General features: G+C 32.9%; 1 protein-coding gene across 1 annotated transcript; it reads right to left on the bottom strand.

Moving 5' to 3' along the window:
- Positions 1-7,841: 7,841 nt before the first annotated feature.
- On the bottom strand, positions 7,842-27,018 carry LOC128170855 (uncharacterized). Its single transcript, XM_052836608.1, has 11 exons — positions 26,892-27,018; positions 26,465-26,608; positions 26,036-26,260; positions 24,625-24,879; positions 24,440-24,505; positions 23,832-24,059; positions 11,648-11,902; positions 10,302-10,433; positions 9,463-9,482; positions 8,482-8,637; positions 7,842-8,185 (listed from the first exon to the last, which is right to left on the bottom strand). Exons 1-11 carry the CDS (start codon positions 27,016-27,018, stop codon positions 8,174-8,176), a joined length of 1,620 nt encoding a protein of 539 aa, XP_052692568.1. The 3' UTR covers positions 7,842-8,173.
- Positions 27,019-27,439: the final 421 nt, after the last annotated feature.

The following is a 27,439-nucleotide window of genomic DNA, read 5'->3' as shown; positions in this document are numbered from 1 at the left end:
ATTCATATTGTACAATGAGAGCTAGCCTCTAGAACACTCCTGTTTATCGTTAGATTTTATATTTATAGCCATGTGTAAAGAATATTCACCTTGGGAGTGCATCAGTTTTGTTCAAAGTAAGTGGGAACAAATCAGAAAAGTAATCGAAAGACATTTACGATAAACAACAGGGAGTTCTCAAAGCAATGATTTTTGAAACAAACCGTGAATCGTCTCAAAAATCCATAAAACAAAATACAAATTCAAAGCAGAGCAACACGGACTTAGATAGAGGTAGGATCAGGTGCCAATGAGGAGTGAGCATCCTCTGCTGACCGGTCTCATCCGCCGTCTGCTCTTTGTCGTAATCGGGGAAAAATCTAAATATTAGAATGAAAAACGTCAGTCTGCATGCAAGTGGAAATTGTAGTTGCTGACAAGGTCGTTGTATCGACCATAAAAACTTACAAAAAGATGACTTCAAGCGAGTCTGTTGATAATCCTGTTTAAGCAACTTGTTTGTTTTAAAAAAAATGTCGATGGATTCTTAGTTAGTTTCTTAATTTCTATTACGACATATATTACAAGTATATTACTTATTAGGTTTGCTACTGACTGTTTACAGATTTTTGTAGGCTCGGTAAAGTCCCTTGATGCCGAGGCTGAGTCTATGGACTTTACTGACCCAAAAAATAAAAAACAATCAGAAAAAAATACCTAATAAGTTTTTGTTTTGTGGAGGACCGAAAGTTTGATATATTAACAAAAACCTTCTACGTCAGTCGTCTGTGCAAACCTGGATGCCATTGTAGGACCGTAATATTACGTCACGGGCTAAAGGGGTTCACTCTAAATATTTTGGGGCTTAAAAATTATATGTAAAGGTAAGGTTGAACTTTGAATATAAAATCAGCTCAAATAACGTTAGGTCTGGCATGTTGCTGTTTAAATTTTGACGGTCGTCGTGTTAAGAAATGTTTAAGGCTATCACGTGACATGATTCATCCAATGACGTCGATTCATTCTAGGCCGAGGCAAAACGATAAGATTTTATATACCTTATTAAATATTTTAGCAAGTGATTAAAAATATTAAGGTGGGAAGACCTCTAATTGTTCAAGAATAATTAGTATACTAGTTTTTCTTGTGACGCTTACACATAATTGAGCTCCATATTATCTTAAACAAATGTTACCTGTTCCATTTTAAGTAATTGTCCGAGCCTAACCAGCAATAAAAGATTAATAATAAAAAAACAGAAAAGCATTGAGAAAAGTATTGATACGACTACATTTCTTGAGTATACAAACATCTTATCCAATAAATATATGCTTAAAAGAAAACTATTCTCCACAAGAATTATTAGCCGCTTTAATAAATACCACAGGGACGCCCACGGATCAAACGAGAAAAAAAAACTGTTGTATTCGTCCATAGCCCAAAAACTGCAGCGTAAAGGAAAAAACAAATGTTTTGAATTTAATTCACTTTATTACGAGTAATGGATTAGAAAAATTTTAGAAGATTGTCGGTGTAATCCCGGAATTTTTTAGTTTTCGAGCAATTGATGACACCCTTATTAAAATCATCAAAGGAACGCGCAGATCTAAGACGCACTTTCAAGCGTTTTCTTCAATCTAGTGCATGTACATGAAAATAACTTAAAATCAAATACTTGCATGCAAGTTGGAAAGCAGAAAGTACACATTTAAAATTTATTTTGTATTTGTTACATTAGGATGTAAAAAAGGTGCGATTTTTTTTAAATTTATGGTGATATCAAAACAACAAATATTATAAAAAGATAATATGTGGTTTTTTTTAACTCTACTTATTTTTCATTTAACAGAGTAATTCGATATGATTGGCTAATAGCTTAATGGCTAATAGCCTTACAATTGTTGTAAACAAACTAAATACCTTTAATGTAGACCAATTCCCTACAAATAGGCACGTCAGTTCGATGACCTTAAAAAAAACAATGTAGATCACTTAGTTATTTCTAATTATCAAGGAGAAAGTTTAGTATTATTCCGAAATAAATTATTAATATGCATAACCATATTATTTGAATATCGTTTCAACGTCTTTTTTTGATTGACTATACTTATTCATCTTTATAACTTGCCTACGTTACAATTCGACTTGCTATCTGATTTTATTGAATTTGACATGTTACCTTGTGAGGTATAGGAAAAATTATATTGAACTGAACGGGTTTATAATAACAGTAAAGTATTATATTAAGATAGACAGCAAGGTTCCATTTCTTTCAAGGCAGACTTATTTCCCAAAGCTTAGAAAGTGTTTTTTCTTGCAGAATTGGAATCTTGCTGACTCCCTCAATGGTATACCTAATTATCAACAGGTTTCCTGATAACTATCAAGCTATTTAAATGTGAATATAATTTAGTTTGGATTTTGTCATGCACCGTATTTATTATAAAACCAGAAATATCAATTTAAAGATTCAAAGTAGAAGAGGGGTTTGTTCTATGACTAGACAAATGAATTATTGTAAGCCAACTTTTATTGGCGACGACATTTATTAGCGATTAACTGGACACAAACTGGTTTGCAATGACTAATTTTCGCGAATAAACCGTATAAAAATATACACGACAAGGGCTGGGTCGCGGCGGGGAACATTCGCGACAACGATGTTCTCGCGAAAATCGCTAAAATGTCTCGCTCGCAAATAACAAATTTGTAAACAGTTTACAACAATTTTAATGGTTTATTAGTGCACACTTTAACGATAATGTTATATCATTTTATTTTTTAGTTTGCCATGCCCTGGCTAGTACCACCATTTTACCCTCAAGTACGTTTAATGCATCGATATATGATGCCAAGACTTCGAGAAACGGATTATCTTTTTTAGAAGCAGACGAAGATGGTTTCGTATATATCAATCTGTATTTATCGGGAATGTCTACAAACCTTGCTAACATATCGTTTGAAATAAATAAGAAACACAAACTCACTGTGCTTTTGTTTAATACAGAAGCTCATGAAATTAAACAGGTGAGTAAATATTCTTTTTCAAGTGGATCCTCTTTTAAATTGTTAAAACTAAAAAATGAGAAATTGAAACAGACATTCTGATCTCGTGTTATGAAGTATCTGTCAAAACGTATGGCGATTTTTAATTAATTTTTTAAATAGAATAATACATATAGGATTAATGTGAAGACTTTAGATAAGATTTTTCATCTTTTAATTCACATAAATCAACTATCAAGAGAGCTTTTTTAATAATATATTTTTTCGTTTTTTCGCAATTGCCCGTTTGTTTTTGTCCGTCTGTCTGTCTGTTAGATTTTATTTTTGGGTACATTTTTTTATCCCCAGAACCATTGAGTAAAATTAAATCAAACTTTACGTAAATTATTTTTATGGGTGGTTGATTTTAAAACTTTAAAGCTAAGTAGAATCCGTTTCTTAAAGTTGATAATTAAGCCTGTAGGTTAAGGCAACTCCAAGGTTAATGATAGTCAATTTGAATTTTCTTTTAAACAATTGTTTATTTTTCTTATGAAAACAATTCTGAATATTAATATGAACTGAATGTTTTCTTTAAAAAAAAAAGACTATAATTTTACTCGTGAATGAAGTCTTTCTATTAAACTTTTCTTTCATTGCATCACTTGAAAGTAAAACATATATTACTATTTTACCTTAACAAAAAATCAAATGTGTAAAACTGCTCTGAAATCATTTTATCCATGCTACACTATTTTTTTTATCGACAATTAGTTCTTGTTTCATATTTACACTTTTAGAATGTAATTATTAATCCCTATAAATAAACAATATCATTATTTATCACAAACTCTCTCAAATTTTGCAGTTTTATTAAAAATGCCCCGTTAATTAACAACAAGTCAAATGTTTTTAGTACGAACATTATTAGTGCTATACGTCATTTGCCTTTGATATTTGAAGATTATTCTTTCAAAATACTCGGGGCAGTGTTACATTTTTTGTCTTTTTTTGTTTGACACTTTTGTAAATCTGAGGAATTTGTATTGAATAAGATGCTTGTGACGTCATCAATATGATACCAAATACTGGTACATGTAAATCAAAAATATACTCAGCTAGACTAGTTTCTAACAACATTTTATGTACTTTACATAATTTTGAGAATAGATAACAATAAAGAAGGCAGGTTTCTTTGGTAAAAGAAAACACCATGCTGCTTATTGTATCGTCAGATTGAACAGTGAAATTTTACTGTGTTCTGCTTCCGCGAAATCAAGTACATCGTTAATTGCCATGCATATATGTTTAAGGAAAGTACGATTCACATTTAAGAATACGCTAACTCAAATTCACGCCGACTTGTTCAAAAACTATTTCCCGCCAAATATAAAACGTTTACAATATTTGTTTTTTTTAACATATTGACGTTACAGTATAACGACCACTCTAAGGATCTTGAACGTTGGAAAGTTTCAGTGGCAAACAGCGTCATTGCCCAAGTGTCTCACGTCGTTATAGTTGTCCACTATACATACCCAGTCACTATTTCTAACATGAGACTTCCCTTGAGGAAATGATTCAAGCATATCAATAATTAGTAAGATTTTTTTTTAATTTTCGTGTCCACCAAATTCATTATTATACATTGCAATGTTTATTTCATTTTTTTATACTGATAATAGAAAATCCTTTAGTTTAATTATAAAATATATATATATATATATATATATATATATATATATATATATATATTTGTTGTCTTAAACAAAACAAAATCTATTTTAAGGAAGACTAAAGCAGATTTCAAGAGGATATTTAATATCTAAATGTAGCGTTTTGAAAAAGTTTGAATATGCAGGAAAAAGTTATAAAGCAATGAATATAGTTAAACACATAGTTTAAAACTTTACTTTTTTCTTTCAGATTCAGTATGCACAAGGAACTCTGATTCAACAATGAAGAAGTAATATGTTTTTGTATGATGCATGATTAATGAGCAAGTTCGGTTAAATAAATAAGCATAAAACATTACAGTTATTTAATGAAATAATGATTAAAAAACCACAAAAAATATTGTTTGATTAACTGTATTTTAGTGACACAGATTCTAAAGGAATTAACAATTATAAAGTGCGCTTTGACTTATACAATCAATTGTAGCAGTGACTAATATTGCAATGATACAGGACATTGCATTATACGTAAATCGTTTCTTTTGACAGAAGACCAATATTACTTTTTACATCATGCAGAAGTTATCAACATTTGAGAAGGATATTTTAATTGGTTTATGATAACGTATATTTAAGAGGAATAACATTACAGGTATGCTGGCCAATGTCATTACATTCCGATCATTCTTTGTTTTGGACAACAATGTCTGTTTGGTTTTCTTATTATTTTCTGTGCTTTGTAATTGTACGCAGATTACATCGGTTATAAACAAATAAGTTTAAACTATCAAAATTGTACTGTTGTAACTTTAAAACAGGTTCTTTAAATGTCTTTTTTTTGTCATTTAGCTTTTGCTACTTATTGATTAGAACTAATTTTAAGAACGGTGTTGGCTAACCTTAAGGATACTAAAATGTTTAAGAAGCTAACTAACACCTTTACAGAAGGCCACTTTCAGAAGTGTTTTTCTTTTCTAACATCTCTAATGCCCAGCGTGCTTTGTAATTTTACGCAGATTACATCGGTTATAAACAACTATGCTTAAACTATTAAACATTTACTCTTATTACTTTAAAACAGGTAAATGTCTTATTTTTTGTCGATTAGCTATTGTAACGTATTGATTAGAAATGATTTCAAGTACGGTGTCGGCTAACCTTTAGGATATTAAAATGTTTAAGAAGCTTCCGGTCTTAAAAACTGACACCTTTACAGAAGACCATTTTTTCAGAAGTGTTTTCCTCCTTAACATCTCCGATGCCCAGCGTATTTCTCCTTTTAAACAAAAGTTTTCATTATATCGTTTGCACGAACTGACGTCACATCACCAACAGATTTGACAATAAGTGTTAACATACAGTACATTATGACACATAGAAAAACAAAACGCGATTGGATGGAAAATAATGTATGCTAGAAAAGAATTTGATTTTCTTTATATCAAAGATGGTGTTTAAATTAGTTCCGTTTTCCGTTAGCATCAATCGAACTTTACTTAATTAAAGATAATTAGTTTTTTGTATAAACAGATTTTAATCTGAATGAATTATCAAATTTTAATGTTAGAAGTAAAATTAGAATCCAGGTTTTGAGAAAAGAAGTTTTTGAAATGCAATTAAAGCTCGAGTTCTTTATTTGTTTACAAATAATGTACATAAATTACAAAATCCTTAACAATACAACTTTGGCAGACAGGTGTTCATAATTGAATAATTCAATCAGCAATAAAAACCAATATTAGACTGTAAGTGATATCAATACAAAGCATATGTAAACTATAACAGGTCTCGAGCTTTGTTTACTAAACAAAGAATTTTAACCCCTGTAACTCATTGCAGCGAAAGATTCCTAACATTAATTATAATTATTGAAGACATTTAGAATGAAAAGAAAAATTGAGCTCAAATCTTTATAAGTCTCCGTATACTGCTATTGCCATTTGCCGACAGGCGATAGACAAATATCTAATGCTTCATATTTGTGAAACAATTGTTTTGTTTTTACACGTGTTTTTACAAGCGCGCTTAATTTGTAAACATACCGTGGCCTTTTATCAGAGCAATTTTCGTTCAATTCCATTACAAATGGGAAACAAAAACCAACGTTTTAACTCAGTTAATGAATAATAACGGACAGTGTACTGTGAATAATAACGGACAGTGTACTGTGAATAATAACGGACAGTGTACAGTGAATAATAACGGACAGTGTACTGTGAATAATAACGGACAGTGTACTGTGAATAATAACGGACAGTGTACAGTGAATAATAACGGACAGTGTACTGTGAATAAGGCAGGGATGTCAACAAAGACTGGATCTACTTCAAATTAAGCTATGATTTTTAAAGCCAAAACAGTTGTTCAATAAAGAACTATTCCACATTTTTATGCTCTTAAATTTGAATATGTTAATATTTTATTTCATATAAAGCTCTTTTTTAAAGGAGATCAATCTAATAAAGAAATGACCACTGCTATCCATCCATCTTAATCAATACTGCAAAAAAAATGAATCAAGTTTATTCAGATAGTCTGACGTACACAATGTATTTGTTTTGCTTATTTTTGTTTTATGATTTGTAATCTAACACTTCCTTCTTTAATATATTTTTAAACGTTTATTAAAGAAATAATTCTCTTTTTATATCGGAGTATGACATCTACTGTAAATATTCTGAAATTTCCTTTAAATGACATTATTATTATTTGTTGATTAGCAATTGTTATTTATTCATTAAAAATGACATCAAGTAGAGTGTTCGTAAACCTTCTGAATAGCAAAAAATATAACGTGTGCAAACGCAAAGAATATCAAGATACCCCACGACTAAAGGCAGAAATATCGTCATTCTAGAAGATCCTTTCAACAATTTTGATAAGAAAGTACAACAATTCTGATAAGAATATTCACATCTTTCTTTTTTACCAAAGAAAAATTATATTTCCCGTGGGTATTGCCAATGGAAAATCTGATTTGTATTTGGCAATTAATCGTCATATCTCCAAGACGTTTATGAAATAAAAACTTAATTGATATTTTGATGTGTGTTCTAAGATAAAAAATATGAGAATCTTCAAAAAATCTTTTAATGATGTTTTTAGTTCAGCTTCTCATACAAATCGAATGTAAAAAATCCCAACGTTTCCAAAAAGGTTGAGTTTGGTAATTATGTCCCGGGAAAACCAATGTTTGTTTACCATGTCAGATGACGTTCTAGACCAATAAGATGATTAAGTTTTATAGAATATTCATACAAGTTCATTAAGCTCTTAAACGTTTAAGTTTAAGAGTAAAGTTAGGCACTTATATTACTGTAGAAATAAAAAAAAATGTACAAACAATTAAAATGATAAAAATGTACACACAATGAAGACTTTGTATAGAATTCATGTCGGGCAGATTGTGTATCAGAAACGTAAAAGAACAAAAATAGCTTAATAGATACATTTACACAAATTTGTTGTAAATCTGTAAACGCATTAAACATATTATGTTAGTTATTTGTTTTTCTCCGGTCTTCCCGCCTGGTTTATGTGTGCGTCTGTAAACAAAGTGAAATAATTATTACATTTATTCAAATATTCTCTCTCTCTCTCTCTCTCTCTCTCTCTCTCTCTCTCTCTCTCTCTCTCTCTCTCTCTCTCTCTCTCTCTCTCTGTGTCTCTCTCTGTATTTGACTAGATGTTTTGTCTGAGACGTATTTATTTGTTTAATAATTCAAATAAAAGGTACATTATAAGTCTCCTTTACTACTTAAACATTTCGTTTTTCTGTCATAATTTTTCATTGTGACATATGTTTTTAAAGTTCAGTAAATAAAATATCTGGTTGTCTTACTGTAACATTTCTACACGTCTTCAGAGGAAGTTTGAGATTGGATATGGTGAACGAATTCCTATATCGTACTTTAATACGGATAGCTTGGGTTACAGAGCCATAGTTGGTACGTGCATATATGCGACCATGAAAAGGGCCCACAACATCTTGATCATACTGCAAAATAAGAAACAGGACATTCAGATTCTGCCTATGTAATACGATTGATTTATCTATCTTATTTCCATAAGCCATTGACAACTTATAACACATCAACAAATTACATATTTTAATTAAGAATGAACCTATGTATAAATCTGAGTGGCAAATGTTATGCTATAAATTACAAAACTCAAAACTACGCGTTCTATGCAAATAGAAATGTCTTAAATCACAATAGATAACGACAAAATAATATGTAAGGAATGGAATTAATAGTAGCAAATCAATAGAGAGAGAATATGTATGAATAACATGTACAAAATTAAAAAGGTATTATAGTGTATTTCATTTGCATTTTGATGCGGGATACATTGTCCAATACTGTTCCTACAATACACACAACGCTAAAAAGAAAGAGACGGTTACTTTGTTTTATAATATCTTAATGGAAAATTATTCTGAACACTGTTTGAATACTCGTTCTTCTATACTGAAATATTATTGTCCAAAATATTAAAAGTATCTAAATAGCATTCTTATTTTAATGTTACATTTTAAACTGACATTTAACTGATTAAGTGATAAGAAAATGTAATTCTAAAATAATTTAACTAATAAAGTACTGGCTGTTTTAAATTCTACACAGAAATGCATATATACATACATTTTGTATAACAAATAAGCATATCGGCGTTTTACGCCCTCATACACGAAACAAATAAACAAATATAATGTGGAATTTAAAGAAAAACAAAACAAAGAAAAAACAAACAGGGAATCAATACCAATCTCCGACAAACAGAAACAAAAAACAGTGTTTGGGTAAGCTTTAAATCATACCTCAGTCTTTTCCATTTTGTCTGAGAGAAACAATACATTGAAATGTTCAGCTTTAACAATAGATATATGCAAGTAAGCTAGGTCGGATGCCAGCTTTGGCAACGTAATGTAGATATACACCACCCGGAGTCGTCCATTGGAAGGAAGCGTAAGTCCGTCCGCCGAATATATTGCATTGTAGTCAGGACTATTAATTGTACTGTTTGGTGAAATACTTATGGAGGCAGAGGCACTGCAAACAACTTTTATAGAAAACAAATATAGTAAGTAAACTGCAGTAAGTTCAATATACATCGATATATAGTAAACATTTTTCGATTCGATACAATAAACTCAAAACAATTCATATAATTGGTTTCAATATTGTAGCATCTATTATCATAATATAGTGTTTTAACCAACTCAATCAAAGCAAATAAATATATTCTTTATTTAGTTTCCGTACGTTTTTATCCAAGTTTCACAATCAGGCATACTTCACTTTCTAAAGTATTTTTTTTCAATATTCCGATAGTCCTACTTTTGTAAAGATAGGCAAAGTTCACATTTTTCGTTTTCTGACAACCTAATGATGAGTCCCTTCAATTGTTACTAGTATAAACAAAAGACTACCATGAAAGAAGTTTAATTATCGAACCTATTTTAAAAAAAAAGATTGAACTCTAAATTATCTACACATTATACAAAAAAAATAACTATCGATAAACTGAAATACGCTAAGCATATTCATCTTATCTAGGGACCCTGTGTTATCGAACAATCATAATTATGATTTTGAAACATGAATTGTCTAGCCAATATCAATATATAATTATCAGGAAACTGAAGTCTGCTCTTACCAGGTTCACATTCAGTCCCTTGGTAGCCATGTTTGCATTTTTGACAGACCCCAGTATGTGGGTAACACTGTTCACAGTTAGTTGGGCAGGGACGAGTACACCTTGGTCCATCTTCTACAGGGGCAGGACAGCCTGGGAAGAAATACATTAAAACAACATATACTGTATTTTGTTCAATAAATTCTCACTTTTTTCTCGAATGTTTAATCTCACTTACGTTTTAATCAAATTTCCGTTTAGTGATAAATTACAGTTCCTCAAAATTAAATGTTAATTCATCAAAAAACTTTAAAAACGTCTTAAAGTGTTCCTTAAACTATACATAAAGTATTGCTGAAACTACATTCTTCCTATCTGATTCAAGACCCTCGTCATATAAGAAGGATACTTGGGGATATTTATTGGTTTACTTTCCTTTAAAATAGGTCTAGTACAAGTATTTTTATCGGTTGAACAACTTTTAAAAAGCCCGAATTTTATTTGTTGTTTATCACCAAAATCATTACAAACAAATTGCTTGAGAATCAAAGACGGGGCATTCAAACACAATGTAGTCTATTGATTTCCGGAGTTTATCCGATATATTTTTTTTACACATTTTTTGTTTCATCAATGAAGCAAAGGGGCCTATTCATAATTCCACCGCCGGGAACTTATTATTGAACATCAGTTATTTATTCTTAAAGCTAATGTTGACTATATTTCACTTTGTTTCTGGTCAGGCTAATTACGGTAAGCTATGCAAGCACGGTATTTAACATCGGCAAACATCGGCTAACAAAACAATGGAAGAATTAACAAAGAGCAGGGGCTTTATCATGAAGACATCAACAGTCTGTACCCTTAACGATCTCCGATCCTCAGCAATGTTCGATAACTCTAAATTATCCGGATTTCTTGTATCCGTACCATAAATCTTTTATACGAACAATTTTAATTACTACATGTAGTAGTATTCTAGTGTTTGTATTACCATCAGGTACACAACTACGTGCTAGGCGTAGTGGATTCACGGAGAACTACTTATCAATGACATGATGATAAAGAATTCGAGCAACAGGTGCACCGGCGCTTTTTTTTTAAAGACGTTAATATTATATCCATGCAATAACTTTGTGAAATGCATTGATACAATCTAAAACTTTTATTTTATTTCATCTCTTGTAAAACGTTTAAAAGAAACATGAGACTTTAATCATGAAAAAAAACCCAATATATATACCCCCCCCCCCCGAAAAAAAACAACAAACTTTGAGGCTGAGAATCGGATCGGAGAACCTAAATAAAACCTTGAATCGTACTATGATCAAATTCTCTTCCTAAATCCAGATGCAACAAAAACATACCATAGACTTCCACTTCACACAAATTAGCAAATGCATACTGGGAATAGTTTGCAGGATAGACATATCCTTCTTTCCGTTCGTTGTAGTATATGATGTAACGTCCGGACAATGCGCAGAGAATGTGCATAACATCCGGAAGATCGTAGATTGTGTAATAATTAGCGTGATAACATCGGACAGCGGTCGTTATATCGGTTGTGTTAGAGATGTAGAGGTAGAACCCAAGGGGCACAGCTCTATGAGGGTTGTGTTCATCTGCACAACGTTATTCAAAGTTGTCATAAAAGATGTGCATAGAAATATTAGTACATTTATTATTACAGTGTTTACCGGTGACATGTAATGTATTTTTTTTTTTTTCTACAGTACCTATTCTTATTATCATAGATTTGAGTTGTGCATCTACTATGCCGAATTATTATGCCTCTTGTCAGTTTGTCTCTATCTATTTAATACTCATCTATTTTCGCATAGTATACAATGGGTTTATATAGCGTAAGCATACTATGCCGAAATAGAGCACGGCAAATGTTTACAACGAAACTATTGCAAGCGCCGACAGCGGGTTTCGGACTCGTGCTACTAAAAGCATTACGTCTTGAAGCCCAACGCGTTATCGTTACACTACAGCAGCCGATGATATGTCTGACGGTATTTAAATATACAAGAGGCCAAATGGCCTAAACGGTCACCTGAGTAGCATATAACCCATACACAAACTTGTCGAGGAGTCTCATATATGCATTTAATTAGTTTTCATTCTGCAGTAGAACAATTATAAATCTGTAATAACGACCTCCTCCCTGCCTGAAATCTTTCAAAAAGAACTATGAAACCTATAATTTTGGTGAAAAACTTCTGGTCTACAGAATCATGAATTCAGTTTTCCTTTTAGGTGTGTGGGAGTAAAGAAGATAATGTTTAAACATTATATGCATTAAGACCTATACATCCAGTTTGGCCCTGCCCTAGAGTCAAAACCCATACTCCAGGGGACATGAAAATTAAAATTTCATTAGAGGACTTCCTGGTAAACATAATTATGAAGTCAGTTTTTCATACAGATGTGTGAGAATAGAGAAGAGGATTTTTAAACATTATATGCATTAACACTATATTGCCCCCCCCCCCCCCCCCCCAAGTCCTGAACCCCTGACCAAGGGGCCATGAATTTCACAATTTAGGCCTTCATGGACATCATAACCATCTATTCAGTTTTTTTCCCATATGTGTTGGAGTAAAGAAAAAACAAATTAAGATTTAATACATTTTTACTATATGGCCATATTGGCCCCACCCTAGAGCCTGAACACAGGGGTCATGAATTTAACAGTTTTGGTGGAGGGCTTCATGGACATCATAATCATGCATTTAGTTTTTAATAAATATTCATGGGAGTAGAGAAGAAGATTTTCTAAGATTTTATGCATTTTTACTATATTGTCATATTGGTCCCACCCTAGAGCCTGAACCCCTGATACAGGAGTCATGAATTTCACTATTCTGGCAGAGGGCCTCGTGGACATTATAATCATGCATTTAGTTCTTAAAAAATATATATGGGAGTAGAGAAGAAGATTTTCTAAGATTTAATACATTTTAACTATATATTGCCATATTTGGCGCCACCCTAAAGCCTGAACCCCTGACCCAGGGGTCATGAATTTCACACTTTTGGTAGAGGGCTTCATGGACATTATAATCATGCATTTACTTTTTAACAAATATATATGGGAGTAGAGAAGATTTTCTAAGATTTAATACATTTTTACTATATGGCCATATTGGCCCCACCCTAGAGCCAGAACCCCTGAACCAGGGGCCATGAATTTCCCAATTTTGGTAGAGGGCTTCATGGACATCATAAATATGCAACCTGTTTTTTCCTTGCATGTGTGGGAGTAGAGAAGAAGATTTTTGAAAATTTGGCTTTTTTTTTTTTGCTTATTTGGCCCCGCCCACGGCACCCCATCGGTGGTAGAACCATGAATTTCACAATATAGATTTTTCTTACCATAGAGATGCTTCACACTTAAAGTAGTATCGATTGGCCTGGTAGTTTTCAAGAAGAAGTTAAAAATGCAAAATTGTTAACTCACGACGCACGGCGCACGACGCACGACAACGGACGAAGACCAATTGCAATAGGTCACCTGGGTGACTCAGGTGACCTAATAAAACGTAGAAACATACGATTGACATCAAGCAATTAAATTTATAAATCTTTCCAAAAACACCTCATTATTGACGATAATTTTATTAGTTAAAGTTTTGATAAACTTTTGAACAAATGGATTAAACAATTTTGAAAGAAATTCTACATGAGAATCACAAAAACACTTTTTTTTAAATGATGCTTGATAAAGAATGTACAAGAACAAAATTCAATCGTCTGCTAAACATTTCTAGTCTTATCGGTAAAGTGAACGTCCCTTGTTTTTTGAAAAGAACATGAACTTTTGTTGATTTTTTATTGTACAACAAATTGTTGATTAAATTATCAATCAATTTGAATTCAATTGATTACTTTGAAAGAACAAACGCTAGCTTTTCCGGTGGTTATTTTATGGGACAAGACAACGCTCAAACGTCACAGCTACTTAAAACAAAGCACGTCAGTATATACAAAACTCGGCATAATAATTACAATAGTGTTGTGTTGTGCATGTACTATGCCTAAATAGTAGTCAGGGTTTGATAGTGTACTCGCCTCTGGCTCATGCACCATGAATCAAACCCTGACTATTATTTAGGCATAGTACATGCACAACTCAACACTATTATATAAATACTAGTCATGGCTTGAAACATAGTAAACAAGCTGGAAGCGAGTGCATAATTAATGTATTAAACCCTGCCTATTAATTTAGCATAGTACAAACACAACACATCTCTATTGTTATGCTGACTATTGTATATTGATGTTCGGTGCTTTACGCTATTTATGACGTTTGAACGTTGTCCATTCATTAAAATAATTATCGTAAAAGCAAGTATTTGCTTTTTCAAATAAATGTATTGATTTAGTTGATTATTTAATCGAGAAACTGCATTACAATAAAAAAAAAAAACAAGCACACGTTTAGATTCTTTCCAAAAACGAAAAAGAGACTCGATTCTCCTTACCGATAACACTTGTTTAGCAGACGAAATCCTATTATGTGTTTTCCTTGTGCATTCCCAAACAATCGTCATTCAAGTAGTTGTTTACCGTGATTCTCATTTACATTTTTGTGAAAAATGATTCATCAATAGCTTGAAATCGTCATTCAAGAAGTTGTTTACCATGATTCTCATTTACATTTTTGTAAAAATGATTTATCAATAGTTTGAAAGTTACCTAGAATTTTTAAACCTTAAAGTTTTCCTTAATGATGTGGTGTAGAAATTACTCATTTTAATTGCTCGATGTAACTTGTATGTATCTACGTTTTGGTTTTTTTAATATATAGAAAAAACGCCCGTTACATCAACGGCTGCAGTTGCGTACATGTAACACGATGTGATATAAACCGTAGCATCTAATGGTCGATTGCTCAGAAGCCGCTGTCGGAGATATTACGATATTCGTTGACAACATTTGAGGTGCTAATTTTCGGTATAGAATGATTACGCTGCATACAACCTTTGAATTTACTTTCAAAAAGTAGATTAATTTTAAATGGAAAAAAGACAAACTCACATACGGTAATACAGTTTGAAATATAATGACCAGATATTGCAGATTTAAGAAAAAACAAATCATTATGAAGAAAAAAAAAACACACAAAGAAAATACTCTGTGTCGTTTCTATACAACAACCATTTGCGAGTAAGAAGACGTGCCAAACTCATTATTAAATTCACTTTAGATGTCCCGATGATCAACATAAACAGAACTAGATGCTGTCATTAGACAGTAATACCCGCACCATGTGTTTGCCCCTAAATAACACTGTTTTGTACCAGTTTAATTAAAAATGAAGGCTATATGCAAGCTCCGGTAATACAATTAAAATTTATAATTTTCATGTGATAATACACATCGTGACATGAGCAGCACTTTATGTGCAATATGGGGTAGAACTGTTTGCATTAAATTTTCGGTTAATCAATAATCTTAACATTTTATGTCATAGAAAGTATAATGGTCTATATAATTATTACAAACAAAATTGAAAATTAAATTATGCCCCCTCCCCGTGGCGGTTGCCGGTTTTAGATTTGCTTCTGTGTGCCTACATGAACATCATCGTGCATGTGCACAGATTTAGAGAAGGGGTGGGAGTGAGGGGTCAAGACCCCCCCCCCTCCCCATGAAAATTCATTTATATCAATTGTAAAAGTACCAAAAATACACCTTGGACCCCAATGCTCTTACAGACATGTAAACGCTTAAACCCATTGCGCTTAAATGTTAGGTAACATTATTTGGGGGGTAAATATTTAATCAATGATATATATATTTTTTTGTTTATCTCAATAGAAAGTATACATGTACATCACAATATGCAGGTGTCCTGCACCACCTTAAAGCTGTTATTTACCTAATAAAATAGTGCAAGTGGATTTGAAGAATAGGTCATAAAAATACATGCATGTTACAAATGAATGATCTTTGTCTGAAGTTGCGTACACAACACAGGTCTGCATGTCTCATAAGCGGGTACTAGTTTTACCCAGCTCTTCGATTAGATGGGTTCACGTGTATACATACATGGGTGTTGCTAAAACGCGGAACGGAAAACGGAACGGAAAGCGGAACGGAAGGGAAAACGGAAAATCTTATCTAATGTTATTTACCTCATAGATTTGTTAATCATGCTAAAACGATATACTTTATGTACCTTTTTATATTTTTTTTGAAAGATTAGCAATATTAGATTATTTATTCAAGAATATTTATTACCTCAAAATTAACAGTACATGCATTGACCACTATATTCTGTCCCAAAATATCCTCGATTCACTTTTTGCTGTATATTTATATATACCTCAGGGTTTAAGCGATTCTCTTTTAGAAGCATTACACATTCTCATTATTCTTTCTTTAAAACGTCCTCTCTAGCTTATCAGCTGGTATAAATACACGGCTAAAAACAAAGAAGTCTACGGGGTTTTGCATTTCAACAGACCCGGATTATAGTGTTGAAAAATTGTGCAAGGTCTTCTGAGTGACTTCCAAATGGAGAAAAGATGTCAACATTTTCCATTATAAATCGTCCAAATGTGCTGCATGAATGTTTTGGGATCGACATACAATCGTCCCAATATATAATCTTAAAATCAAATCAGGCAACGTCTAGAGCTCTCTATTCGGATCATATGTTTATAGCTGCTGGAATAAACAACTGCTTAGTAATGCAAACGTAAACAAAATTGCATTGCTAAAAATACTAGTTTCACAAATTACTAGTTTCACAAATTACCGGGTATATTTTTATGTTTTCTGTATTTTAATTTTTAATGTCGTCAGTCCTACGGTTTTTTTTTTCTTCCATCTCAATGATACTGTATCGTCTGTATGATAAAAGATCGTCTAGAACACCGACAATTCAATTTTGATGTAAGTATATACATGTACATCATCATATTTGAAATATTAAAATGTATACATTTGATTTTTTCCGTTTCGTACTCAACTAAAGCCGAATGAATACAATGCTATAATTGATAGACATTCATATGAATATTAATAAGATAACAACATGTTGATAATCATTCATTAGATATAAATAAAAGATACAAAGTAAATCGTTTCTGGCCAGTCTATACCCTTTTTAAGGTCAGACGACACGTTCCTCGAGAATCTTTTTTGTATCTCCTCGTAATAAAGAGTTCCAATAAAAATATTAATTTTATAATTATTTTAAAAATGATTAAAATTTGATTGAAAGTGGTTATGTGTCTATATGGCCGAGTGGTTAGAACCGTGGCCGCTCACTGCCAGAAGCATATATAGATTCTAGAGGTCGTGAGTTCAAAGCCCCGACCCGGCCGAGATAGAGTTCCATTATAGTGAATTTTACTGTGCTGTATATGAATTTATCTTTATATCAGCAATTCAAGTGTATTTTCAAGAAGGTTATATAGGAAATTGCATACTCTAGTATTTTGCAGAAATGCCTGGTAAGGTACCCTAATTTTTTGCAAGAAAGCTTGTCAAAGTAGTAGTAAACCATTAACAAATTCCTGGAAAAAGTTATCTAAAATTGAGGGACGTGTCGTCTGACCTTAAGCGATAAACGTGATGCTATTTTCCATTCCGTTCCGCTTTCCGTTCCGCTTTTCGTTCCGCGTTTTAGCAACACCCACACATACATGCCTGTGTTTTCCGTATGCAGAAAAGGATTAGGCCCCTAGTTAAGATCAGCTAAAGGAATTCATTATTGTGTTTTAATTGGATTATCATTATGATGTTGACCAATTTAGGTAAGCATAATACATGTAGTAGCAGTAGCGCAATATAAGGAGATGCCAGCATGCATATATAAGTTCTACTTTCACTTACTAAATGTGATCTCCCTTTGACAGCATACTGTATCATCATCTTTTAATATTTAAATAAGCTTATCATCGTTACCTATCCTATCGCATTTGTAAAGTTTCTGTCATTTTAGTTGCAAAAGTTATTTTTTTCATTTGTCAGACTGCATGATCATGCACTATTGAGTTGACCCCATATTGACCCTGTATAAACAATTTCTTATTAAATTTGTGTATTACATGTAAGTAGGTGTAGACACTTATCATTTTTATATGAGTTATAATAGGAAGGAAGGAGTATTTCTTTCCTAATGTATTATAATGCATCAAATACAATGTAGGTCATGACCTTATGGGACTGTTCTGACCCCACGAAACAGGAAAATACAAAATATCTTCTAATGTCATTATGCATGCATGATGCATCAAATGGTGTAAAGTACATTAATGACCCCCAGGTGTTGTCTTTAACCCCCCAACCCCCATAATAATGTATTTTATCTTATTCATATGTTATACAGTAGTGTTTGATCCATGCACAGGGCGAAAAACCATCTTTAAGCAAGTCCTTAAAGGTGGCTTAAAGGTGACTTAAATGAGCTTAAAGGCTATACAACCTTTAAGCCGCCTTTAAGTCACCTTTAAGCAAGTGCTTATAGGTCCTTAATGTCCAAACTTCTTTAAGCTACCTTTAAGCCACCTTTAAGCCACCTTTAAGCATCTTTAAGTGGCATTTACGCTCTCTTTACACTGCCTTTACACTGTCTTTAAGTGGCCTTTAAGTCAATATTGATCAAGCTGAACAATAAAAACATATATTAAATGCAAAAGCTCTTTTATAGAGATGGGAGGGGGTCATCCGAGTGATAATATAATTTCCAAGGAGGGGGGGGGGGGGCGGGTGTTCCAGGCGGTTTTAATCGTCGCTCCATTAAACACAGATCGCTATCATCAGCACCGCTCTGATGGACACAGATTGCCGTTATAAAATTCTTTATAATTTTTGGGGGGTTTCAAAATTATTGTAGGTATGAGCGCAGTCTCTGTATCTTAATATGTGCATAAAACTAAATAAAGTATGTTTGTTTCCTATTATAAATTAATCGGTGAAAAAAATCTCTCTCTCTCTCTCTCTCTCTCTCTCTCTCTCTCTCTCTCTCAGTTCATCCGGTTATTAAACAAAATAAAGATAATGAACCAAAAATGCATGATTTAATTTGTTAATCGGTTGAAGGTTTGTATTTTTTTTTCAATTTTCATTATTTCTAACTCTAGATCTGCTAGATACATGTTAAAGATGAAAAGACTCTCAACTGCCTTTGTTATATCGGGCAGGATATTACTGCTTTGTTTGTCTAGACATAGTATTGTTCGTTTGTGTATATCTAATTAGAGTCTATTGTTTGTCCAACTTAAGAAAACCCCTGGAACTAACACAGAATATACAAGATATACACAGCAGTTGTGTCGTGTGCCCAGGTGCATGTTTGTGTATATCTAATTAAAGTCTATTGTTTGTCCAACTTAAGAAAACCCCTGGAACAAACACAGAATATACAAGATATACACAACAGGTGTGTCGTGTGCCCAGGTGCACGTCAGGGTTTCTAAAGGCGTTGAATCTTAGTATGTACGAGTATACGATAAGTCTAGTGAATAAAATTTAATTTACATTTGTAATTCATTTTCAAAGTATTATTTCCTAGCTCTGGGTTTCAAAGATGTTACGTCTACAAATTAACGATACATGTATGTAAGAGTAAAATCTTGAGGCTAATTAATTAATGTACCGGTGATCATAAATAGGGGTTGATTATTTAAATATATGTATAAGGGTAAATATGTCAAATATACCCGGCCTGGCACATCATACAATTGTATGTACAAGTCATTTGCAATTGCCACATGTGTTTGTTATAGAATTGATAGTTTAAAAATCATGTACATGTACATACAATTACATGTAAATATTTAAACATATTGGAACGGCGCCGCGATCATGAAAACCGGAAAATTGCGGGAAATTGAACAAATACCCTAATAGTATCAATGCATTTAATAAAAGAAATGATTTCATTTTCTTTCTTACATTTTTATAGCTATAAATTAGATGAACGTATATCTACTCGGTTTAAATTTATTAACTAAGAAAGCCTACTATAGTGAACCTAACGGTTTCCATTTAGGTATAATATATTTTTGTTCACTGAAGACCAAGTTCCGTATTTCATTCTAAATACATGCATGCATGTAATTTATAAATTAGATATAATTGATTGTTACAAACTGAATGGTTTATCAAAATCTTTTCAAGTAAACACATTCAATACAGTGATTCAATATCCACTGAAATATAGGATATAAAAACGCCCTTATATATGTAAGTTGCCGTGGCGCAGAGGATGTGTGGTGATGCTAGTAAACTCAGGGTCCCGGGTTCAATTCTCGCCGTGGCCGTTTTTTTTTTTGTGTTTTTTTTCCATTTTTCTTTCTAGAACAAAAACCGTGTTAATACCTTTTCTTTCATAAAGTTAATACATTTTGTTGGAAATTAAGCACAATATTGAATTAAATTTTTTTTAATGGCTTAAAGGTGGCTTAAAGGTAGCTTAAAGGTGGCTTAAAGGTGGCTTAAAGAAGTTTGGACATTAAGGACCTATAAGTTGTCCTTAAAGGTGGCTTAAAGGTGGCTTAAAGATAGTCTTTAAGCTGCCTTTAAGCCATCTTTACGCTTTCTTTAAGCCACCTTTAAGCAATACTTATAGCTTAAAGGTAGCTTAAAGGTGGCTTAAAGATCGTCTTTAAGCTACCTTTAAACACCTTTAAGCTATCTTTAAGGAGGACTTAAAGATGGTCATTCATCATGTGATGTGCCGGGTAATTCCTAGCCTAATGATATGTCACTGCTTTGTTTAGGAAACTTTACAATTGCCCCAAATAGGCAATTAATACACATGGAAGTGATGCATATAACATTTTGTTAATCCAAAATGTTAATCACAAGAGAAAAAGCAATCAAGAAATGATTTAAAATGTGCTTCTGTACACATGTAAGAATGTATTAAGAAGACTGAATCTTTTTAACCAGACTAGATTGGGGGGGGGGGGTGACTGTGGATATAAACATTTATAATTTGAATAATTTATTGTTATTAATTTAAACTTGTCAATGAATACTACTTATTGATCCCAAGGTAGAAATATGACCTCTGATCATATCTCAATAGATCATTTGTCAATTATGCAAAGTGTAATATAATTTTTTTAAGAATAACATTTTTTACCAGTTTATGTAAGTTTTTAGACACCCAAATTATATTTTGATTTTGATAGATCATTCGACAAGGGAGGGGGGGGGGGGGGGAGAACAGTTTATATTTGAGTTTTTTTGGGAGTGGGGGTTCCAAGTCATATATTTGACAATTTTTTTAATGTAATTTAAAATAAGACTAAGCCATACTACAGTCATGAACATGAATAGTATAGAACAAAACAAAAACTAATACATGTACATGTATATATACATAGGAAGTATTACAAAACAGATGATTGATCTATATCTGTGTTCTTAAATTGATTGATCATATATCATGTACATATTATATTATTGTTTCTTTTTTCAAGGCATTTAAGATGGTATGTAGGTCATGATCCCAAATGCTCTTCCTGAAATTATTAAATATCATAAAAACCATCCCCACCTTAATCCAAAGATATTATTCCTTGTTAGGTCATGCAGGCGCATCAGATCATTATGGCATGTAAGTCATGACCCTAAGGGGTCATCCTGACCCCCTTAGAATCAGAAATTGTCAATTATCTTTAAATTATTGATGTTTGATGATCCTATCTCTATTTAATCTTTATTATTAAGTCTCCCGAATGAAATTTGAAGTTTTATTGTTTTTGTACGGTTCTTAATACATGTATTATTATTATTCATCTTTTTTTTCTTCTTTCTTGCTCTGAACTTGTTTCTTAGAGATGGCTGAACAGAATTGTACAAAACTCTAGGATATGATAGGCCTGCATATCTAGTTGTGCACCCTGGTTTGATTTTTCTCATTTTGGGTTAGACAACCACTTTTCGGGGGAGGGGGGTGTCAAAAGGGTGTGGGGTCTAACATGGAACCTTGTAGGAAGAATCGTAGACTCTATTGTAAATGGTAACTTGAAAACGGACAAAGATGATAATATAGGGTTTTCATAATCACATATTGGCTGTTACTGGCAATATATAGGGTTTATTAGATCTGACCCCTGGGGTCATCCCCACCCCCCAGGAATTTGAAATTACTATATATCTCAGAAACTGTTATAATCATGACCCCTAAACCATATATATTCATGTTTCTGATGTCAAGGGGCATCAAATGTCATGTAGGTCATGGGCCCTGTGGGTGGTCCTGACCCCCTCAAACAGCAAGTCCCTTAATATCTTCAAAACAGTTGAGATCCCCACCCTTAAACCATATATATTCTTGTTCCTTGTGTCAAGGGGCATGAAACGGTATGTAGGTCTTGGGCCCTGGGGGTGGTCATGACCCCCCTTGAACAGGAAGTGCACGAATATCTCGAAAACGGTTGAGATCCCCACCCCTAAACCATATATATTCTTGATCCATAAAGGGCATCAAAAGGTATGTACCGGTAGGTAATGGGCCTCAGGGTTAAATTTAATTTTTCAAAACCGTAATGCAAATCTATGGAACAGTTCCTTTCATATCCCAAGATATGATGTGTCTATCCATTAAATCATAAAAGGATTTCTAGGATCTATGTTTTTTTAAGTGATAAACGTCAATTTTCTGCTACTTTTTGACTCCCTGGATGAAATTTAAATTTTTAAAACCTTACTGCACATCTATATAACAGTCCCTATCATATCCCAAGATATGATTGTCTATCCATTAAATCATAAGAGGAGCTCTTGGATCAATGTTTTGTTTTTTAGTAATAAACGTCAATTTTCTGCTACTATTTGACTCCCTGGATGAAATTTAAATTTTTAAAACCTTATTGCACATCTATAGGACAGCCCCAATTATATCCCAAGAGATGACGTAGCTACTCCAAAAGTTGTAAGAGGAGTTCTGGGAACCATATTTTTTTGGCCAAAAAACGTCATTTTTTGTTGCCCACTGATCCCCTTAATAAAAAAAAAAATTCTGGAACCTGATCACGCCTCAATATGACACCCCCAATCATATTCTAGAAGATCATTTGGCTACTCCAAAAAAAAGTGACGTTTTTGAAACCAGTTTTTTTTGTAAAAAAAACGTCATTTTTCAGCCATTAAATGACCCCCAGGAAAAAATTGAAAATTTCGAAACCTAATTGCGCATCTATAGGATACCCTAAAACATATTCCAAAAGATGATTTGTCTACTGTTGAAAATGTAGGAGGAGTTCGAGGAAGAAGGTTTTTAGTGAAAAAACGTCATTGTTTACCAATTATTTGACCCCCAGGACTAACAGAGAATTTTTGAAACCTTTTTACAAAACAACATGATACCCCAAATCAAACTCCAAGAGTTCAGTTTGCTGGTTTATAAGATGTAAGAGCAGTTTGAGGAAGTAAAACGTGACAGACGGACGGACGGACAGACGGACGGACGGACGGACGGAACAGGGTAACAACAATATACCCGAACTTTCTTTAGAAAGTGCGGGTATAATAAGACAATTTAATAGATAAAACATCGCTAACACATCTTACCCCATGTCTTGTTCTCTGTCCTAAAATATATCACAATGCGATCTAACCGATATATATCTTTCAGATCAACTCGCCAAATTGCTTTAGTATCCGGTAAAGTTGCTGAACATTGACCACCGCGAAACGTCCGATCAGATTTCCGGTTATCAACTGCCTTCTCTGAACCGGAAGCGCCAGATCGCGTGGAAGACTGATATGTTGGTTTCCAGAGAGCTAGATTTTCTAGATCTAACGATAAAAACAAAGATGCATTATTTTATGAACTAGAGTCTCGTGGGAATCGAAGAGCATCCGTTCAATATACAAAACTCATTACTTTTAAGAAAAGCATAATAATTTGCCAACAAAAACATGACAATTACTGCAAAAAAAACGACTGTATAGGATTATTAATCACATATCATGTTTCATATAATTTACATGCATCTAGGATATCAGTTATTGACCCCAATTTTGTTTACAAATCGTTCAATTCACTTTAACGTTTAAAGTAGAAAAAATATAGTACAATATTGCATGATTTAGTACAGAAAATAGCTGCATGTCTTTTACTTGGGACACGTTTATAAACTGTTTGAAATAAATTGACCAATCCTTAAAGATCTTACGATTTTTGCAGCTAGAGAAGCAAGGGACAGCACAATGCGGACCGTCAAATCCAGGAATTGGACAACCTGGATACAAAGAAAGGCAAAGTATTGCTAGTTTTGGATTTATAAACACACATTTGTGCGACAAGGCTATAAATTTTGTGAATAATGCTACAACAAACAAAAATCCAAACAATAACTACCATACACTTCGACTTCACACAGAGCTGACTGGGCGTATTGACTGTAACCAGCTGGGTAGCTAATGTCCGGGAGTCTTTCATTGTAATACGAGACATATTGACCAATCACAGGGCAGCTTATTTCGAATGAGGGAAGTATAGTTGACCTTGTATGGTTTGTGTCTTTGTAGCAGATGACGCCGTCGTTTTGATTGGTGGAGTTAGAAACTGCTAATGTAAAGCCCAGCAGAAGTCCTGTATAATTATTTTTCTCATCTAAAATAAAAAAAAAACCACGTGTCATTCTTACATGTTATTATCACTGTTCTTTACGTTGTCAAGATACATTGTTATACTTTCATGTTAAATACTGAAATCTGATTGGTTTAGACGCAGTTCATAATTTTTTATATTACCGTCAGCGTTAGCAACTCACTTAGCAACGGGTAACATTAAAAATTGTTACATGCGCGAAAATCACGCGAAAAGAAGACATTCAGTATAACAAAATTAGTAGTGCCTGTTTGGGAGGATAACAGTTGAAATTGACACCCCTCGAAAACCATTGTCAACCTCCGCTTCGCGTCAGTTGACAATGGTTTTCTCGGGGTGTCATTTTCAACTGCTACCCTCCCAAACAGGCACTATTTATATATGGTTACAATCCAATATTACAGAAAAAGGTGGATTTTTTTTTAAACAATTACTAGCTAATTTATGAAAAATAAAGGCATGCTATGTAAGTTCAGCTGGAAGCAATAGAAATTAACAAATCAGCCATTTGAAAATTGAGTGATCACTAGAACATGACTGAATGCCTGAAATCTACGATTCAATAACACAATGAAGATATTTGGTCAGTGGAAGTATAGAAATTTATTCCGACTTATAAAATGTTTGCCAAATTCTCATTCATACTTTGATATTATATAAACATTGGCAAACATCGTTCAAATCTCTTTTTTTATTTAAAGCTAATTGATTGTTATTAATGACGCTATGTTAATTCGAGTGAACCTGCAGTAAAAACTTAACATAAGATGTGAAAAAGAAACATTTAGATTCAGTTTAGGAGTTGCAAAAATTGAATTGTATTTATCGTACATTTTGCGTTAGTTAAATGTAAGCAATTTTCAAATTTATATTTTTAAGTTACATCTTATATACGACAAAACATGCAATAAACTAATCAGAACGTATGCATTAAAAAAAGAAGGCGTATATATTAAATCTAAATGATGACTATTTGTATATAATTCATTATAAAGTCACAATTTAAAAAATAAACGTTTAAAATACCTATCGTATTGTTGCGTGGGGGAATCATATGGTACAGATGTGAATTTGTTTAGCTAACCAAAAACGCGTTAAAATCATAACAATGATACCCATATACATGTAGTAAAAATCATGGTACACAAAAATCACTAACCCCATTTGGAAACAGAAGTCAAAGCTTGTAAGGTAAGCCTTTCAATTTTACGCCTTTGCAGGAGGTCAACTCTCCAGAGAGCGTAGTTTTGATGCTCAGAGGTCACAGCGCAATGACCCGAATACAAACTCAGGTCATTCTTTTGACCATCAACAGCAGCCTTACTTCCGGTAGTACTAAAAAATGTGGAGGACTGGAATGTCGGTTTATGTAGGGCTAGATTTCCTAGAAAACAATTGTGTAAAGTTATATTAAAATAGCTGTGGATATATAAGTGTAAAAAGTGAAATGTACACTTTCTATCAATTGTCTTTTTTCTCTAAGTATCAACGTTAATAATGAAAAAAAAAATAAAACTTAAAGGATGTGAGAAATAATCATTTTGAAGAAAAAAAAGCTCATTTGATCATGAAAAGTAAAGAATATTACCCCGATCGTAGAATTTGCACTGTTCACCATAGTATCCTGGGTTGCAGGCTCCAATACATTCCCCAGTTTTGGGGTTACAGTATTGACAATTATTTGGACAAGGTTCGTCACAATACGGTCCTTTGAAGCCAAGTTCGGGGCAGCCTTTTTAGGCAAGAATACAAACAAGATTACATATATACTAAATAATTGCATAAAGGAATATCAGGTTTAGATTTTGAGATTTTATTAAATACTAAAAAAAAGTATAAGCATCATTCTCCAACTTCGTAAAATGTGTAACAAATATTGCACGCAATTTAAAGACAAAAATGTTTCACATACAAAACTGTAACATAATTATTTTTGAAAATGTTGCATGAGATAATAGAGAAAGTTATCCTGTAATGAAACTAAACTAGACTATTCTCTATGTATATCAACTAACCAAACACTTCGACTTCACACAGTTCAATGTATGCTTCCTTTGAATAAGTGAGCTTCTGGGTCAGGTTTCCCTCTCTCGTGTTGTAATACATCACGTACCGGCCCACAACTTGACAAGCGATGTTCATGACGCTTTGTATGGAGCTGGCATCATTTTTGGTATCGTGAAAACAGAGGAACCCATCATCTTTGTTTGTTGTATTGGATACGTAAACAGAAAAACCAAGGAATCTGCTCGCATACTTGCTGGATTCTAGATCAATCAATTATAAAAATTCTTAACATATTTGCACAAACTTGTGTTTAAGGTAATGACCCATACCTTATTAATAAAATCAAATACATTATTTATTAAAATTTTATCCATTTGGCTGGTCCATCGGTTTTTAAAGCTAGGGCCGTAATTAAAAATATAACCGATTGTGGAAAATAGTGGTGTGTTTTTTCATACATTAAGAATATTAGCCTAAGCCTGAAATTTGACTTTCAGAAAATCGGTTTTGACTGATATCTTATGTAAAATGAACAAATGAATTTTACGAAACAATT

Source organism: Crassostrea angulata, chromosome 2 (genome assembly GCF_025612915.1).
Source record: "Crassostrea angulata isolate pt1a10 chromosome 2, ASM2561291v2, whole genome shotgun sequence".
Lineage (NCBI taxonomy): Eukaryota > Metazoa > Mollusca > Bivalvia > Ostreida > Ostreidae > Magallana > Magallana angulata.
This window is presented reverse-complemented; position numbering and strand designations above follow the sequence as displayed.

Excerpts from the sequence above, each read along its gene's own strand:
- LOC128170855 (XM_052836608.1), bottom strand. The coding sequence starts at position 27,018 with ATGAACATCGCTTGTCAAGTTGTGGGCCGGTACGTGATGTATTACAAC. Across the intron at positions 9,483-10,301 it reads AGGGACTGAATGTGAACCTG|ACAAAATGGAAAAGACTGAG; the intron begins GTAAGAGCAGAC and ends TGTTTCTCTCAG. Across the intron at positions 8,638-9,462 it reads ACAAAATGGAAAAGACTGAG|TATGATCAAGATGTTGTGGG; the intron begins GTATGATTTAAA and ends CTTATTTTGCAG.